The sequence below is a fragment of the Trachemys scripta genome, chromosome 14 (assembly GCF_013100865.1).
Source record: "Trachemys scripta elegans isolate TJP31775 chromosome 14, CAS_Tse_1.0, whole genome shotgun sequence".
NCBI lineage: Eukaryota > Metazoa > Chordata > Testudines > Emydidae > Trachemys > Trachemys scripta.
In genome coordinates this window covers 6298258-6317848 of record NC_048311.1, presented here as the reverse complement: position 1 = coordinate 6317848, position 19591 = coordinate 6298258, and the positions used below count along the sequence as shown (strand labels likewise).

At 48.7% G+C, this 19591-nt stretch overlaps 2 protein-coding genes across 2 annotated transcripts in view; both read left to right on the top strand.

Annotated features, from left to right (window-relative positions):
* Positions 1 to 19591, top strand: part of LOC117887172 (zinc finger protein 501-like) — a 1015593-nt gene that overhangs the window by 276045 nt on the left and 719957 nt on the right. The window lies entirely within an intron of this gene.
* Positions 16349 to 19591, top strand: part of LOC117887211 (zinc finger protein 850-like) — a 50434-nt gene continuing 47191 nt past the window's right edge. Inside the window, exon 1 of the mRNA XM_034789572.1 lies at positions 16349 to 17317. Coding sequence (XP_034645463.1) covers positions 16581 to 17317 — 737 coding nt within the window. The 5' untranslated portion in view covers positions 16349 to 16580. The remainder of the gene's footprint in view (positions 17318 to 19591) is intronic.

Genomic DNA, 19591 nt, shown 5'->3' with positions numbered 1-19591 from the left:
AGCTAAATGCAAGGTGGCCAATCATGGTTCTCTTCTGGGTGCTCTGTGACCTCCCGAATTTCTAGCTAAATGCAAACTGACTAATCACGCTCCTTCTTTGGGTGTTTTGTAACACACACACCCCCCCCGGTGCACTGTCGGTAACACCCCGGAAAAGTAATATGCACCCTGCCGAGAATACACCCCAACTGGTGCCAAGTACTGCCCATATCGGAAACCACCAAGAAGCCCTCCACCCAATATGCACCCAATTCTCGAAAAAATAATAAGGAAGGTGCCAGGAAAGGGAGCAGACCCTAACTCTTATTTTCATAAATGATGTGTAATTTGTACTATGTTTGAAGTTTGTAAGAATAAAAGGAGCCTGCGAGCTCAGTTCTGGTGTGTAGTTTCTGACTGCAACCCCCAACGCCTTGGTATGTATTGTAATAAACTGGCCTCAGGCTTGAGTCTCTGAACTAAAATCAATGCTTGGGTGACTTTTTCCACGACAATTTGGGGGCTAGTCCAGGATCACTCGACTTTCCACCAGACCGGAGGACCGCGGACCGCTTCCCACCGACCCCAGGTGAGAGACTGTTGTCTATATTTGGGCTTTGGTGGGGAGCTGCCTGTAGGCTCTGGGTTTAGGTGAGGGCGCGCTGTGATCCGAACCTTTTGAGGCTAGACTCATTTGCCTGATGCCTGTTTGTTTTGTGTGTGTCCGTTTTGTAACTTATCTGTGTTGGGTTTTCTTTGTTTTGTGTCAGTTAGCTTCGTGTGGCTTGACCTTCAGGGACTGGTCCCCCCGGAGGACGATTGACCGGCCACTGGGAGACTCCGGGAGGAATATATCCCAGAGTGGCCGAGTGGGGTGGCAGGGCTCCCACCAGCAATAGGCTGATAGTGGTGAGAGATGCCGTAATGGATATCCCGATTTAGGTGTGCTGTGAGACTGTGGGTCGTAAGGTGTCCCTATCCTTGCCTTTCTGTGAAGTGCCGAATTAAGCCCCTCCTTGCTCAGAGAGCAAGGAGGCCCCAGGAAACCGCCCACGGACTCCCAGGTAGTAGGGTAACCTATCCCGTTCTCTAGAAGGCGGGCTGGTGCTCACTGCTGAGGGAGGAGTGTGCGGGGACTGTGCCTTTCCTGCCCCTTTTGTGTGGCTGACCTACGATCAAAACCGTGCCCAAGTTTTCCTCTTGGAGCTATGGGCTCCCTCCCCTGACTCAGAGAGAAGGGGAGTCCCTGGAAATTGCCCACCGTACTGAAGGGTTTCCTATCCTGTTCTCTTGTAGGCGGGCCAGTGCCCTTTGCCGGAGGGGGGCATGCGAGGACCACCCTTATACAACCTTCCCTAGTGGTGTAAATGTTGAGGAGCTGACCTCACATAGAGAGGAGGCCTAGGAGAGGAGGCCTCGCCAAAGAAAGGAGGCCTGGGCTTATTGCAGTAATGTTTTAAGTAATTGTTTGGTAGGAGTAGTAGGTGTCGTCATATATATAAAGCAAAATAGATCTAGGCAGAAATTAATCACCTCCTTAATTTAGCTAAAAGTATAAATAAATAAAAGGGGGGTTAGCCAAAAAGCCATAAATGACGTGTAACTTGTACTATGTTTGCAGTTTGTAAGAATAAAAGGAGCCTGCGAGCTCAGTTCTGGTGTGTAGTTTCTGACTGCAACCCCCAACGCATTGGTATGTATTGCAATAAACTGGCCTCAGGCTTGAGTCTGTGAACTAAAATCAATGCGTGGGTGACTTTTTCCACGACACCTCCTCCCCACCCCACCCGGTGCTTCCCTCCTTCTCCACCCCTCCCGGGCTACCTTGTCAGTTATCCCCCTATTTGTGTGATGAATTAATAAAGAATGCATGAATGTGAAGCAACAATGACTTTATTGCCTCTGCAAGTGGTGACCAAGGTGGGAGGGGAGGGTTCATCTAGGAGAAACAAACAGAACTTTCACATGGTAGCCTGGCCAGTCATGAAACTGGTTTTCAAAGCTTATCTGATGCGCACCGTGCCTTCCTGTACTCTGCTAACCACCCTGGTGTCTGGCTGCACGTAATCAGCGGCCAGGCGATTTGCCTCAACCTCCCACCCCACCATAAACGTCTCCCCCTTACTCTCACAGATATTGTGGAGCGCACAGCAAGCAGTAATAACAATGGGAATATTGGTTTCGCTGAGGTCTATCCGAGTCAGTAAACTGTGCCAGCGTGCTTTTAAACGTCCAAATGCACATTCTACCACCATTCTGCACTTGCTCAGCCTATAGTTGAACAGCTCCTGACTACTGTCCAGGCTGCCTGTGTATGGCTTCATGAGCCATGGCATTAAGAGGTAGGCTGGGTCCCCAAGGGTAACTATAAGCATTTCAAAATCCCCAATGGTTATTTTCTGGTCTGGGAAGAAAGTCCCTTGCTGCAGCTCTTGAAACAGACCAGAGTTCCTGAAGATGTGAGTATCATGTACCTTTCCCAGCCATCCCACATTGATGTTAGTGAAACGTCCCTTGTGATCCACCAGTGCTTGCAGCACCATTGAAAAGTACCCCTTTCGGTTTATGTACTTGCTGCCTTGCTGCTCTGGTGCCAAGATAGGGATACGGGTTCTGTCTATCGCCCCATCACAGTTAGGGAATCCCATTGCAGCAAAGCCATCCACTATGACCTGCGCATTTCCCAGAGTCACTACCCTTGATATCAACAGCTCTTTGATTGCATTGGCTACTTGGATCACAGCAGCCCCCACAGTAGATTTGCCCACTCCAAATTGATGCCCGACTGACCAGTAGCTGTCTGTTGTTGCAAGCTTCCACAGGGCTATCGCCACTGCTTGTGAACTGTGAGGGCTGCTCTCATCTTGGTATTCTTGCACTTCAGGGCAGGGGAAAGCAAGTCACAAAGTTCCATGAAAGTGCCCTTACGCATGCGAAAGTTCTGCAGCCACTGGGAATCGTCCCACACCTGCAACACTATGCGGTCCCACCAGTCTGTGCTTGTTTCCCAGGCCCAGAATCGGCGTTCCATGGCATGAACCTGCCCCATTAACATCATGATGTCCACATTGCCAGGGCCCGTACTTTGAGAGAAGTCTGTGTCCATGTCCTCATCAATCTCGTCACCGCGCTGCCGTCACCTCCTTGCCTGGTTTTGCTTTTGCAGCTTCTGGTTCTGCATATACTGCAGGATAATGTGCATGGTGTTTACAGTGCTCATAATTGCGGCGATGATCTGAGCGGGCTCCATGCTTGCCGTGCTAGGACGTCTGTGCTGAAAAAAGGCACAGAACGATTGTCTGCCGTTGCGCTGACGGACGGAGGGGCAACTGATGACATGGCTTACAGGGAATTAAAATCAACAAAGGGAGTGAGTTTGCATCAAGGAGAAACACACACAACTGTCACACAGAATGGCCCCCTCAAGGATTGAACTCAAAACCCGGGGTTTAGCAGGCCAATGCACAAACCATTGAGTTATCCGTCCTCCCACTATTCATGGAGGGAAGGAAGGAGGGGGGAGCAAATGAATACAAAACAAATCTGGTCTCTTTCTTGTTTTGATCCACTCCATCTCTCTTATACATCTTAGGCTGGCAGCAGATGGTGCAGTACAACTGCTAGCCATCCTCGTCTCCTGGCTGATCGCCAGAAGACGGTGCAATACGACTGCAGGCAGGACAATCTCCATGAGACGAAACTTAAAAAGAGAATGACCTGGAGTCACTCCCATTTATGTCCAGGCGCCCCTGACAGACCTCACCGAGGTCTGCCAGGAGCACCCATGTCTGCCCAGGCGCCCCTGACCTCACCGAGGTCAGCTAAAAGAGCACCCAGGAGACGACGATGATGGCTACCAGTCGTAATGCACCATCTGCTGCCAAAAGGCAATGAGCTGCTGCTGTGTAGCAATGCAGTACCACATCTGCCAGCACCCAGGAGACGTACAGTGGCAGTGAGCTGAGCGGGCTCCATGCTTGTCATGGTATGGCATCTGCACGGGTAAACCAGGAAAAAAGGCTCAAAATGATTGTCTGCCGTTGCTTTCATGGGGGTTGGGGGGCCTGACGACATGTACCCATAACCACCCGCGACAATGTTTTTGACCCATCAGGCATTTGGATCTCAACCCAGAATTCCAATGGGTGGCAGAGACTGCGGGAATTGTGGGATAGCTACCACAGTGCAATGCTCTGGAAGTCGACGCTAGCCTCGGTACTGTGGATGCACTCCATTGAGTTAATGATCTTAATGGTCTTAAGTGGGGACACACACAATCAACTGTATAAAATCGATTTCTAAAAAAATCGACTTCTATAAATTCGACCTAATTTCGTAGTGTAGACATACCCTTAGAAAATGTTGAAAGGGCCTGCCAGATCAGTATATGGTGGAACTGATGTAGCAGTTCAGTGAAACCTTAGCAAAGGTGGCAGCTGAAATGCCTAAAGAACACATGAGCGAGTACGAATTTTTTAAACAAAAGGCCACAATTAGAAGGGGACTAACACCCGAACATGCCCGTCGGCGGTTCAGAGCCCTAAGGTGAAAACCAGATGTGGCATTTTCCCGACACACCTACCACATTGTAAAAAGTTGGGATGCCTGGATTTCAGGAGCAAATGTTAAATCTCTGGAAAAATCTGTCTCTTCTAATACAAATGGAGCAGTTCTTAGAGGGTGTTCCTGAGGAAATAGAAAGGTACATCCTAGATGGGAAGCCCAAAACTGTAATTGAGGCAGGGGAGATCAGAATCAAATGGCTAGTAGCAGTTGGACTGGATACCTGAAGGGGCAACCCAAGATGACACCCCACCATCGGGGTCAGCCCAAGGCCCCACCTCGCAAGGAGGAGCCCTCCACACAGTAAGGGAAACCCCAGATGCCCCCTCATCCCACCACCCCACTGTCCAACCACCCACTTCACCCCAGCCCACAGTCAGCTGGGCGATGCTTTACATGTAATAAGCTGGGTCATGTGAAGGCCAACTTCCCCAAGAGCACCAGCCAATGGCAACTCATCACCCCGGGGTCCCAACAAGAGCCTTCAGGGTATATGCCTCGCAAATACCCCCAGAGCGAAGGGAAACTGAGTGTGGGCGGGAGGAAGATTACTGCGTGGAGAGACACTGGAGCACAGGTGTCAGCTATCCACCAATCCCTGGTGGACCCCAAATTCATTGACCCAGAGGCCCAAGTAACGGTGCAACCCTTTAAGGCCAACTCTTAACTTGCCTACAGCCAGGTTGCCTGTCCAGTACAAGAGCTGGTCAGGAATATGGACTTTTGCAGTCTATGATGATTATCCCATTCCCACGCTGCTGGGAGAAGACTTAGCCAACCATGTGAGGCTATTAGAAAGGGTGGGGATGGTCACCTGCAGCCAGGCTAAACAGGCCTCCACACCTAACTCCATTCCTGAGCATCCTACAGGGACCAGCCAGAGGTGGTGGAACCCAACCTCAAACCAGAGTCTATGACAGAAGACAGCCCAAGGACTGGAACTGGTGGAGCAGTCAGCACCAGAGCCCATGCTTGCAACCCCCCCAGAGTCAAGGGAGCCAGCACCAAAGGGTGCCACAGAGCCTGCACCTGCAGCAGCAGCTAAACCGGGACAAGAGACTCAACTGGAGCCTGAAATACCACCTAGCGCACCAGCAAGGAGTGGTTCACAGTCAATGGAAACAACCCCATCACCTGCATCACTTCCAGTGGGACCCAGCCCAAGTCTACAACCCAGCGAGGAACAAATGTCTCCAGCATCAAGGGAGCAGTTCCAGGCAGAACAGAAAGAGGATGAAAGCCTTAAGGGAGCTTGGACAGTGGCACAGAGTGATCCACCACCTCTCAGCTCTTCCAATAGGTCCAGGTTTGTTGTAGAAGGAGGACTCTTATACAAGGAAACCCTTTCTGGTGGGCACAAGGAGGACTGGCATCCTCAGAGACAGTTGGTAGTTCCAACTAAGTATAGAGAAAAGCTCTTGAGCTTAGCCCATGATCAGCCTAGTGGCCATGCTGGGGTGAACAGGACCAAGGACCGTTTGGGGAAGTCATTCCACTGGGAGGGAATGGGCAAGGACATTTCTACCTATGTCTGATCTTGTGAGTTGTGCCAGAGGGTGGGAAAGCCCCAAGACCAGGTCAAGGCCCCTCTCCAGCCACTTCCCATCATTGAGGTTCCATTTCAACTTGTAGCTGTGGATATTCTGTGTCTTTTCCCTAAAACGACACCCAGAGGAAAGCAGTACATACTGACTTTCATGGATTTTGCCACCCGATGGCCAGAAGCAGTAGTTCTAAGCAACACCAGGGCTAAAAGCGTGAGCCAGGCACTGGCAGACATTTTTGCCAGGGTAGGTTGGCCCTCCGACATCCTTACGGATTCAGGAACTAACTTTCTGGCAAGGACCATGAAACTTCTTTGGAAAGTTCATCGGGTGAACCACTTGGTTGCCACCCCTTACCACCATCAAACGAATGGCCTAGTGGAGAAGTTTAATGGCACTGTGACGGAGTCTCCTTACCCCGCCCTAGCCCAGAAAGGGTTAAGCCTATATTATTGACAGTGGAAGTCCCGTCTCCCTGGTGGGACTGGGCACGCTCCAAATGCTCTATCAGTATAAAGGGAGGAAGCCCTGCTAATTCTGGGCTGGAGGCTGCAGGGGAAAGACCTGTCTGGGAAGCTCCTGCGGTGGGCCAGCCACAACCCCTGACTGTGCTGGGAATCAGAGCCCCCCTGGGCCCGCTTGAACCCCGGTGACTGGAGGAGCCACAGGAGGCAACCGGCACAACTGACCACAGAGAATCCGAAGCCTCATGGGAGACCCCAACGCAGATACTGGTAGGAAGTGACCCAGGGAGGGTGATGGAGTGGTACCTCTAACCCGGGAAATCTCAGAGTGTATTGGTAGGAACCCCCTGCTGAGTCAGTGGCAAATTGCTCTGCCACTGTTAGGGCCCTGGGTCAGGGCCTGGTGGAGTTGGGTGGGCCCGGGCCCCCTACTGGGGCTGTCACATCCCGTGGTGGGTGCTCCACCCCCTATTGAACTCTGGCCACTAGGCCACGCTGCCCTACACCCCAAGGGTGGCTCCATTGAACTCTGGCCACTAAGCCATGCTGCCCTAACCCTAGGGGCCTTCACCTGTATTTTGGACTTTAGACCTTGAACCGGTCATCTAGAAAGCCTGGGAGAGGACTCGTAGGCAGTACTCTTCTGCCCTCAACCCCTGTTTGTGTGAATTGGGGTGGGGGTGGCGTAGACTGTCACAGGGACTTTGGGGGCCATGATACGTAAATTTGTGAATGAGCACTCCAATGATTGGGACCTAGTGCTGCAGCAGTTGATCTTTGCCTACAGGGCTGTACCACATCTCAATTTGGGATTTTCACTATGGCCACGAAGTTAAGGGGCCATTACAGCTGGTGAAGCAGCAATGGGAGGGGGTTACATCTTCTCCAGGAACTAACATTTTGGACTTTGTAACCAACCTGCAAAACACCCTCAAGGACTCTCTAGCCCTTGCTCGAGAAAACCTACAGGATGCTCAACAAGAACAAAAGGCCTGGTATGATAAACATGCCAGAGAGCGTTCCTTCAAAGTAGGTGACCAAGTCATGGTCCTGAAAGCGCTCCAGGCCAATAAGATGGAAGCACCGTGGGAGGGGCCATTTATAGTCTGAGAGTGCCTAGAAGCCGTTAATTACTCATTTTGTTCCCAGATCCTACCCTAAAACTTAAAGTATACCATGTTAATTCTCTAAAGCCCTTTTATTCCCAAGAATTCAATGTTCTCCAGTTTACAGCCCAGGAGAGAGATGACTCTGAGTGGCCTGAAGGAGTCTACTATGAAGGAAAAAGCCATGGTGGCATAGAAGAGGTGAGCTTTTCCATCACCCTTCAGCATAAACAGTGACAGCAAATCCAGGAGCTGTGAACCAGTTTTGCACCAATGTTTTCAGCCACCCCAGGATGGACAGAACGGGCGTACCACTCCATTGACACAGGTGATGCTCGCCCAATTAGAGCCCACCAGCTGGCTCCTCAAGCAAAAACCACAATAGAACGGGAGATCAAGGACATGTTACAGAAGGGTGTAATCTGCCCCTCTGAGAGTGCATGGGCTTCTCCAGTGGTTCTGGTTCCCAAACCAGATGGGGAAATCCACTTTTGTGTGGACTACCATAAGCTAAATGCTGTAACTTGTCCAGAAAACTATCCAATGCCATGCACAGATGAGCTATTGGAGAAACTGGGACATGCCCAGTTCATCTCCTCTTTAGACTTAACTAAGGGGTACTGGCAAGTCCCGCTAGATAAACCAGCTAAGGAAATGTCAGCCTTCATCACCCATGTAGGGCTGTATGAATTTAATGTGCTCCCTTTTGGACTGCGAAATGCACCTGCCACCTTCCAGAGACTGATAGATAACATTCTGGCTGGATTTGGGGAATTTGCAGTTGCATACCTTGATGATGTGGCTATATTCTCAGATTCATGGGCAGAACACCTGGAAAAACCTCCAAGATGTTTTCCAGCGCATAAGGGAGGCAGGATTAACCATTAAGGACAAAAAATATCAAATAGGCCTAAACAGGGTAATGTACCTTGGACACCAGGTGGGTCAAGGTACTATCAACCCCCTACAGGATAAGGTAAATGCTATCCAAAATTGGCCTGTCCCTAAGTCAAAGAAGCAGGTCCAATCCTTCTTGGGCTTGGCCGGGTATTACCAACTATTTGTACCACACTACAGCCAAATTGCCACCCCACTGACAGACCTGACCAGGAAAAAACAGCCAAATGCAGTTCAGTGGACTAAGAAGTGTCAAAAAGCCTCCAACCAGCTTAAGGCGGCCCTTACATCTGACCCTGTACTGAGGGCCCCAGACTTCAACCAACCGTTCGTCGTAACCACAGATGTGTCTGAACATGGTGTAGGCGCAGTTTTGTTGCAGAAAGGACCAGATCAACAATTCCATCCTGTCGTGTTTCTCAGCAAAATACTTTCTGAGAGGGAAAGTCACTGGTCAGTCTCAGAAAAAGAATGTTACGCCATTGTGTATGCTCTGGAGAAACTACGCGCATACATTTGGGGATGGCGTTTCCACCTGCAGACTGATCATGCTGCACTGAAGTGGCTTCACTCAGTCAAAGAGACTAATAAAACTTGTTTGGTGGAGTTTAGCTCTTCAAGACTTTGATTTTGAAATACATCACATTTCAGGAGCCTCTAACAAAGTGGCTGATGCACTCTCCCCAGAAGGTTTCCCAGAATTAGCGAGGGAAAAATGTCCCTGCATTCTAAGTCATTGTAGTCCTTGAAATGTAAAATGTACTGTTTAGTTCTTCATGTAATTATTAGTAAAATTAGAGGTGCATGTATCTTATTAACTCTGTTTCCTAAACTTCCAGGAAGAAATCCCAACCGGTGTGGACCCGACCTGAACCAAGCTGGCCAGCACTGTCTGTGATTTGGGGGCATATGATAAATTAAGGGGCAGGGGGTAGCTCCCTTTTATGGGCATCCAACCAGCCAGTTAGCTATAAAGTCCCTCTTGGTGGCTGTTCTCTGCTTGCTTTACCTGTAAAGGGTTAATGAAGTCCCCCAGGTAAAGGAAAAGGAGTGGGCACCTGACCAAAAGAGCCAATGGGAGGGCTAGAACTTTTTGAAATTGAAAAAAACTTCCCTTTGTCTGTGTGTTGTGGTTCTCTGGGAAAGAGTGGAGACACAGAGCAGCAACGCTGTAAGCAGCTTTAAAACCTGGTATGAAAAAACATCAAATCATACCTCAACCCTATTTATCTGAAACCCCAAATATGTAAGTAATCAGGGAATGTCTAGAAAGACGTGATTAGGGTTATTTTTTTATTTCTTATTGGCTTGTGGACTCCTCTGTGCTAATCCCACAGATGCTTTTGTTTGCTTGTAACCTTTAAGCTGAACCCCAAAGAAAGTTATTTTGGGTGCTTAATTTTTGGAATTGTTCTTTTAAAATCTAGCAAAAGCCTAAAATCCAGATGTATTTTCTTTCTTTTTAAATAAAATTTACTTTTTTCTTTTTTCTTTTTTTTTAAAGAACAGGATTGGATTTTTGGTGTCCTAAGAGGTTTGTGCATATGTTGTTTAATTAGCTGGTAGCAACAGCTAATTTTCTTTATGTTCTTTCTCAGTTCTTCCCCAAAGGGGTGGGAGGTGAAAGGGCTTGAGGGTACCCTACAGGAAGGAATTCCCAAGTGTGTCTTCCTGGGTTCCAAAAGGGGTTTTGCATTTGGGTGGTGGCAGCATTTACCAAGCCAAGGTCAGAGAGAAACTGTAACCTTATGAGTTTAATATAAGCCTGGAGTGGCAAGTATTAACTTTTAAAATCCTTGCAGGCCCCCACCTTCTGCACTCAAAGTGCCAGAGTAGGGAATCAGCCATGACACCTACTTACACTGAGAACCTAGGGCCCCAGATCATCGTGGGAAGCCTTTGGGTCTTACCACAGGTTGAACAAACCATTATGACAATTCAGCCACACTTTCTCATTTGTTAATTGCTTTGCCATTGCTCCTCCTGCAATGAGTATAAATTAATTGAGCTGGAACTTCGGGGGCTGTAAATCAGCTGTGGTTCCAATGGTGAAAGGGGATGGATCACTTGATGATTACCTGTTCTGTTCATTCCTTCTGGGGCACTGTCAGAAGACAGGATACGGGGCTAGATGGACTTTTGGTCTGACCCAGGATGGCCATTCTTATGGTGCCAGTGGACCAGAACCCCAACAGGTGTGAAATGATTTTGGTCTATTAGAGGTGATTGTGAATAGTAGGAAGCTGCACTGGAAACAGTCGAGCTAGAATAATTCATATCATATGAATATCTACCCATCTGATTTTTAAACAGCCCCAACAAGTAGAAATAATATTAAAAACAAACCAGAGTACGGCCATTAAAACCCCACCTGTGGGACCAGTTTCCTCCAGCAGCCCCAAGAGGGCATCTCAGCCTTCTGGCAAATCATCAAAACCTTGGCAAATTATTTCTCTGCCACCCACCATGACAGCCTGAATGGGTCTTTGGTCCATCAGCAGCTGTGATAGCAGATCCCCAGCCTGCGACGCCAGTTCTCCTTAAGGGGGAGTCTAAAGATCATGGTTATATCAATTTTTGACTCCTCCCCTCTCCGCCACACAGCAGATGCGGATGAGAAGTAAATAGGGGAAGGAATGGTTAATTCACAAGGAATGGGGTCTGCCGCGGGAGGGAATATTAAAAAAATTACTCCAGGTCTGATGGACACCTGGTCCTGGGGGTACCAGTAGCTGCGGATGGCAGTAGGTGACACACTTCTCTGGGACTGTAGGTCTAATTTTTGGCTCAAGGTTCCTGCTATTTTTCAGGAAGGAGAGCGGGCTTCTGGCTAGCATCTGGCAGCGGACGGGTTAACCTGTGGTCCCAGCCCGCGCGGCTTGTTGCTAAGGACGGGGAAGTGCCTCTGGATCTTGCAGCTCCGGGGCTGAGCTTCCCGGGTCACACGCTGCTGCCGCCTCCATTGTGAGCCGGGACTGAGCCGCTGCTGCTCCCCAGCGGGGTGTGTGCGGGGAGAGCCCTTCCCTAGCGCCCCTCTGTGCCCAGCCGGGGGGGACTTTCTCCGGGGGCTGGAACCAGCCCTTGGGGCAGCTCCGGGCTCTGCCGATACCAGCCCCTGAGCCGGAGCCTACAGGTGAGGGGAGAGACCCGGCGGAAAGAGCTGGGGCAGGCCTGGCAGGAAAGTGACTCTGTACCAACGGCCCCAGTTCTGCTCCCGGGCGGGGCTCTCGGCCCTCCCTGACCCCCTGTTCCCCCGACCCAGCCTTTGCTCCCCTGAGCCCCTGCAGGAACCGAGCCAGCTCCGGGATAGTGAACGCCCTCAGGCAGAGGCAGTTAGTGGTGATACCTTTATTAATAACAGGCCTAGCACAAATCCCCCCAGCTCATGTTCCAGGTTGTGGGGATGTGCTAATACCCACCGGGGTGGTGGGTTAGAAGCAGTACAGGCACTTTTGTTTAAGGGCTGTGGTACATTGTTGAGTCCATCTTTAAAAATTAATATGTTGAAAGATTGAAAGGTGACATTATTACACTCTATAACTACCATCATGAAGAGAAAATGTGTACCCACGGACTCTTTAGTCTTGTAGATGAAAGCTTAATATGAACAAGCAGCTGGAAACTGAAGCTAGAGGTAATCAAATTAGAAATTTGTCACAAATATTTAATCATGAAGGTAATTACCACTGGTACAAATGACCAAAGGAAGTGGTGGATTTTCCATCTCTTGATGTTTTCAGATCAACATTGAATGAGTTTCTGGAAAATCAGGCTTTAGGTACATACAGGGATAACTGGGTTAATTTGATGGCCTGTGACATACATACAGGTCAGATTAGATGATCTAATGGTCCCTTCTGACCTTAAGCTCTCTGAATCTGAGACTCCTAAATTCTCATCCCACAAATACATGTTTAACATTAAAACATCAGAAAGCTGCAAAAAGTGGCCTATCAGCAATATCAATGCTCAAAACTGAACCCCCATGGTGTAAGTTCAGCCTTTGAAGCCTCCCTAGTTGCCCTTCTCATGCGGCCAGGCTGGCAAATAACATCCACATTTTGCTCCAGATTGTCCCATCATCCTGGAACATGGCTGCAACAGATCCAATGACCTTTGAGGAGGTGGCTGTGTATTTCACAGAGGAGGAATGGGCTCTGCTGGACTCAGGTCAGAGAGCCCTCTACAGGGACATCATGCAGGAGAATTATGAGACTGTGACCTCGCTGGGTAAGGATTTCCGTTTCCTCGGTTATTAGACACTTTGGGGTCTCTGAAGCATCTGGGGGCAGAGTGAGGGTTAATGAAGTACTTTATGGTCTGGGAGTGTTCTGTGGGGTATATCACTATAGTAGAAAACAGTGAGGAGGGCTCTTGTGGTTGAGGCACAGCCCTGGATCTCAGGAGAGATGGCTTCAGTTCCAGGTGTAATCACAGGCTCCCTGTCTGAGCTCTTCTAAATCACTGAGTCTGTGGCTTTCAAAGGGACTCCGGAGAGCTAGACACCGAAGCCCCATTGGGTATGTCTTCACTGCAATTAGGATAATAAAGTGGAGAGTGTGTTTATCAAATCTGCAGGTAACACCAGAGTGGGAGGGATTACAAGCACTTTGGAGGACAGAATTAGAATTCAAAATGACCTTGACAAATTGAAGAACTGGTCTGAATTATCAAGATGAAATTTAGTAACGACAAGTCGCAGGGCAAGCGCATCCCATCCCACTGTTGGGGCAAAGTAGTGGCTGTTATAGCCCCGCTGCTGAGTTCACCTGAGCGCCATTTGCCTCAGGGTGTTTCAGCCTAATGGCCAGAGTCAATATAACTGCCCTTTCCTTCAGGGCTGTGTGGCCTCATGGCCAGAGTCAATATAACTGCCCCCTCTGTTGGCGGGGGGGCTGCATGGCCTGATGGCCAATGGGGAGAAGTGGGCCATCACCTAGGGATGAGTGGCAGCTGGGGTAAGGGGACCCAGGCCCTCCCTACTTTACTGGGTCCCAGCCCAGGGCCCTGGTGAGTGTTCTTGCTACTGAGTCAGTGGTGATCTGACCGAAACGCGCTGACTTATTGCTCAGTTCAGCAACTGGACCACTGTATTTTCCCTGGACTACCTATCATGTATTCCTGTGGTGTCGGTGAAGCGCCCAGCAGTTCTGCTGTTTCCTGGGTGTCCAGGGGTAGCTGGGTATCTGTCTGGATCCTGGTGGACTAGGCCTCCACTGTCCCAGGCTCCAGTAACTCCCAGGCAGGAGCCTGCTGCATACATTCTCCCTCTTGGTGGTCAGCCCAGACTGAGCAGGGCTGCTCCCTTTTTATATTGGTTTCCAGCCAGAGCGTGCCTAGGAGGGCTGAGGGGGCATGGCTTCCTTGGCCCATAGGATTGAGTTAGCCCTTGCAGGCTCAATGCAGGGCAAGTGCACCTTGTCACACAACTGCAGAAGGGGAAAAAAATCAAATGCACAGCTACAAACAGGAGAATAACTGGCTACTCAACAAAACTGAAGAAAAGGATCTGGTGGTTGTGGTGGATCACAAATTGTATATGAGTGAACAGTGTGATGCAGTTGCTAGAAAGGCTAATATCATTCTGTAGTTTATTTACAAGTGTTGTATGTAAGACACAGGAGTTAATTGTCCAGTTTCTCTGCATTGGAAAGGCCTCATGGAGTTCTGTGTCCAGTTTTGGGCACTACACTTTGAGGTCTGGTCTACACTCTAGACCTATATTGATATAACTATGTCCCTCGGGTGTGTGAAAAATCCACCCCTCTGAGTGATGTAGTTATACCGACCTAACCCCCATGTAGGTGGGATTATGTCAACAGGAGAGCTTCTCCTGCTGACATAGCTACTGCCTCTTGGGGAGATGAATTAACTATGCTGATCGGAGAGCTTTCTCTCATCGATTTAGAGCATCTTTGTTAAAATGCTACGGTGGCTCGGCGTTTTAAGTGTAGATGTGCCCTAAGAAAGATATGGACAAATTAGAGAGAGTCCAGAAGAGAGCAACCAAAATGATACAAAGTTTAGTGACCTATGAGGAAAGATTAAAAAAATAGGCATATTCAGCTTTGAGAAAAGAAGATGAGGGGGGTGGGGCGGGACCTGATAAGTCTTCAGATCTGTTAAGGGCTGTCATAAAGGACAGTGATCAATTGTTCGCCATGTCCACTGAAGGTAGGACAAGAAGAAGGGGGTTTAATCTGCAGCAAGGAAGGTTTAGTTTAGATATTAGGAAACACTTTTCAACTGTCAGGCTAGTTCACCACCGGAACAGGTTCCCAAGAGAGGTGGTGGGATAGCCATCGCTGGAGGTTTTTAAGAACAGGTTGGACAAACACCTGTCAGGGATGTCTAAGTTTACTCAGCAGAGGGGGATGGGCTAGGTGGCCTATCAAGATCCCTTCCAGTGCTACATTTCTATGATTCTACAGTTTCAGCCCAGGTGAAAGGAGAATGGCTGCTTTTCCTCTATAGTTGTCCTCTCTCAGGTCTGTGCTGTATGGAGTAGGCTGGTGGGGGAGGGGTGTTAAGGAGCGCCAGAGCCAGCCTGTGTTGCCAGCCAAATGGCTGCCTGCAGGAGTAGAGCTGGTATCATGGGTGATTGGGAAGGGTAGATTGACCATTGATCAGCTAGGGGATGAGGCCCTAGTATGACCCCATGAGAGGAGACTCTGCTCTCAGTGTGGCACTGGGGGCATGTATCCAGTGATCTTCTTTCTTGGAGTTGACTGGCGTTTCTTTGGTTTATTTCTTCATATCTTCTCTTAGGGAAGCACCACCTAGAGGCCCTGTCATGTTATTGACTTGAACTGGGACCGTATAGAACATGGTTGCAACCAAAGTCCTGTAGTGGCACCAAATCTTGTATAAAGGGAGTCAAATGAGGTGTCTAAGACAAGGTTATGGTTTGCTGATTATGATTATGCTGTCTATATGTGTGTATGAATTTTGTAGTTGAAGTTATGAATATTGGCTCTGTACTATCTGTATTTCAAAGTTATGCTATGCTTCTGGGAGACATCCCAGACAAGTTGGTGTTAGCTCTGCCTAGCCTGCTTGATGGCCCATTAAGGACCATCAGCTATACAATTGACCCATTGAGAGAAGGCAGATATGCCTTGCAACTCAGAAAAGTATGGAGGGACTGGCCCATGTGACTCCAGACTCCATTTTTCTGTAATTTTCCACAGTAAGAACAAAGAGGGGTTCTTACACCTGGAAAGGACTATAAAAATCTGATGCTTCATCTCCATTTTGTCTTCAATCCTGCTTCTTACCTCTGGAGGGACTTTGCTACAAACTGAAGCTCTGAACAAAGGACTGATGACCCATTCCAGATGGGGATGTACTCCAGAGACTTGATTTGAACCTGCAGTTTATTCTATCACTGCTACAAGCCTGAACCAAGAACTTTGCCATTACTGTATGTAATTGATTCCATTTAACCAATTCTAGCTCTCATCTATATCTTTTTCCTTTTATGAATAAACCTTTAGATTTTAGATTCTAAAGGATTGGCAACAGCGTGATTTGTGGGTAAGATTTGATTTGTATATTGACCTGGGTTCTATGGGATCAGGAGAACCTTTTTTTTTCTTTTACTGGGGTATTGGTTTTCATAACCATTTGTCCCCATAACGAGTGGCACTGGTGGGAATACTGGGAAACTGGAGTGTCTAAGGAGATTGCTTGTGAGACGTGCGGTTAGCCAGTGGGGTGAGACCGAAGTCCTCCTAGTCTGGCTGGTTTGGTTTGCCTTAGAGGTGGAAAAAAACCCAGCCTTGGGCTNTGTGACACTGAATAAGAATGAGGAGAATCCTCAACAGAAAGTTCCTGAGCAGGTGGATTCACATAGGGCGGTATCAGGGGAAACCAAAGGGGATGTTTCCCAGGATCCTGATCATGTACATGCCTGGGATAGTCAGCACAGGCCAGAGAGGCAAGGTAAATCCACTCACAAGAGAAGGGGGGCCAACCAAATCAAAGATATTGTTCAGCAGAGAGTCCCCACAGGAGAGAGACCCTACATGTGCAGTGACTGTGGGAAAAGCTTCCGGTGGAGATCAGCCCTTATTACTCACCAGAGAATCCACACAGGAGAAAAACCCTACAAGTGCCCTGACTGCAAAAAAAGCTTCAGACAGATCTCAGCCCTTACCTATCATCAGATAATCCACACGGGAGAGAAACCCTATAACTGCCCTGACTGTGGGAAAAGATTCAATCAGAGCTCACACCTTATTAAGCATCAAAGAATCCACACTGGTGAGAAACCCTATAACTGCCCCAACTGCAGGAAAAGCTTCAGTCAGAGCTCACACCTCATTATTCACCAGAGAATCCACACGGGGGAGAAGCCTTTTAAATGCCTGGAATGTGGGAAAAGCTTCAGTGTGAGCTCACACCTTGCCGCACATGAGCGAATCCACAGGGGAGAGAAGCCTTATAAGTGTTGCAACTGTGAGAAAACCTTCAGTCAGAGCTCATACCTCATTATTCACCAGAGAATCCACACAGGGGAAAAACCCTTTAAATGCCCAGAATGTGGGAAAAGCTTCAGTGCAAGTTCAAACCTTGCTGCACATCAGAGAATCCACAAGGGAGAGAAGCCCTATAGGTGCCCCAACTGTGAGAAAAGCTTCAGTCAGAGATCAGCCCTCACTAATCACCAGAGAATCCACACAGGAGAGAAACCCTACCAATGCAATCAGTGTGGGAACAGCTTTAGTCAGAGCTCAAACCTTATTTCGCATCAGAGAATCCACACTGGATACAAACAGTAGAAATGTCCTGGCTAGGGATGGGCCAAAGGAATAACACCTTTGCCGATTCCCCTGAATCTCCGAGGATCAGGCCAGGCTGGAGTGGCCATGCAATGAAGACATGCAACCATGCAACAGTTACTACAGTAAAGAATGAAACCATCTTCCTGGAACTGAGTTGTGCAGACCCAGAGGCTGAGATAAGATTTCCATGTTGTGATGGGATTTAATTATTACTTTTTGAGATGCTCTGGAAGGCCTCTGTTCTGCTCCTACATTCACGTTGGTGCTAGAAACCTAGAACACACTTTATCTTGTATACGGTTGTGATGGAATCCCCAAGGTGCAGCCTGGGACCGTGGGACCACTGTGCTTCCTTAGGCCAGGCTGGGGGCGTTGTCTCTCGCATGCTTTGCTAGTGACCAGCAGCAAATCCCTCCAGGAGCTGTTATCTCTCAGTGCATGTGGAGCCCTACACTGAGCTAGATTGCATGAATGCTCCTAGAGCCACTCATGAATCACACAGAGAAAGGCACCAGCGAAATCCACCCTCCCAGCCTTGTACCTCAGGAATATACCATCTTGGTATATCATCTTGAGCGGTGCAAATTTATTAATTAGTTCACCACTTCATCAATGGAAAGTGGATATACACCAGCCTTTGTAAACCTGAGCGAACACCCTTACCCAACACTTCAGGCAAACTCACTGGTAAAGATAAACAGTTAAACACATTTATTGACTACAAAAGATAGATTTTAAGTGAAAGGCAAAAAGTCAGAATGGTTACCAAAATAAAATTTAAGCACCCAGTCTAAACTCTCAACCCTATTAGACTGGGCAACATATAGATTAAGCAGTTTTTCTCACCCTACTGGATATTGCATTACATAGTACACAGGTTTCACCCTTGAAAACTGGGCCAGTCCCTTCTGCTGGAGTCTTCAATGTCCTTGTTGCTTGCAGTGTAGGTGGGGGAAGGAGAAAGGCTAAGCATGGGGCCCTTGTGTTCTGTTTTATACACTTAGTCCCATGTGCTTGGAGAAAACAAATCCAGGCATGCCTAGTGGGCATTGCTGAGTCCCCAGTAAAGGTTGAGCACTTCCCCTGGTGTGGCTTTGTGCAAGTGAGTCATTGAATTATAACTCCACTGCTGAACAATGGTTGGTGGTGTCTGTTCAGCACCCACCTGGGCATTGGTTACCTCCCTTGTCATTGTCTCTGGAGAGTTAGTATCTGGGTGCTTTCTAAGCCCACAGCATATTTTAGTGACAACCATACAACACAACTCTCATAACTACATATTCATTAATGATATACATATTGCGACAGACCCAGACCAGTGGGGTACAGGAGTCTGGTAGAAGGCAAATATACTGGCCACTGGATGAATATTTTGCTGTTCCCTGAGTGACCAGAGCAGGTGCTGCCCTAGAGCAATCAGGGACCTGCTAAAACCAATTAAGACAGGCAAGCTAATTAAGACACCTGGAGCCAATTAAGAACACACTAGAATCAATTATGGCAGGCAGGCTAATCAGCACACCTGGTTTAAAAAGGACCTCCCATCAGTTAGTGAGGGGGCGCGCAAGGAGCAGGGAGTGAGAAGCTGCTGGAAGACTGAAGAGTACAAGCGGGATCAGGTTTCGGGAGGAAGATCCTGCAGTGAGGATAAAGAAGGTGCTGGGGGAAGGCCATGGGGAAGTAGCCCAGAGAGTTGCAGCTGTCACACAGCTGATACGGGGACATTGTAGACAGCTGCTGTCCACAGGACCCTGGGCTGGAACCCGGTGTAAAGGGTGGGCCCGGGTTCCCCCCATCCCCCAACTCCTGGTCGGACACCAGAGGAGTTGACCTGGTCTGTGAGAAACACCAGAAGGAAAGGTCTAATTTGGAAAGGGATCTGGCCTGTCCCCGACCCACTAGGTGGGACACAGACTGCTGAGATTGTTCTCCCTTTCCCCCATGCTGGCCAGTGATGAGGTTAGTTGAGTGAATGGCAGGTTGGAGCCTCTATCAGAAGCGGCCAAACTGAGGGCTGCTGTGAACCTCTGAGGTGAGCAATTCTGCCAAAAAGCGCAGGACCCACCAAGGCAGAGGAGGAACTTTGTCACACTGGTGTCAGGGGTGGGATCTGGGTGCACCACATGGCAGAAGGAGGGTGTTTTTAAAAAAAAAAAAAAAAAGAGGGAGAGGGTTTTTTGTTTTTCTTCAGCACGATGGATGATGTAGTGCAGGCCCTGATACAAGCCACGGCTGCCCAGCAGGAGGTTACC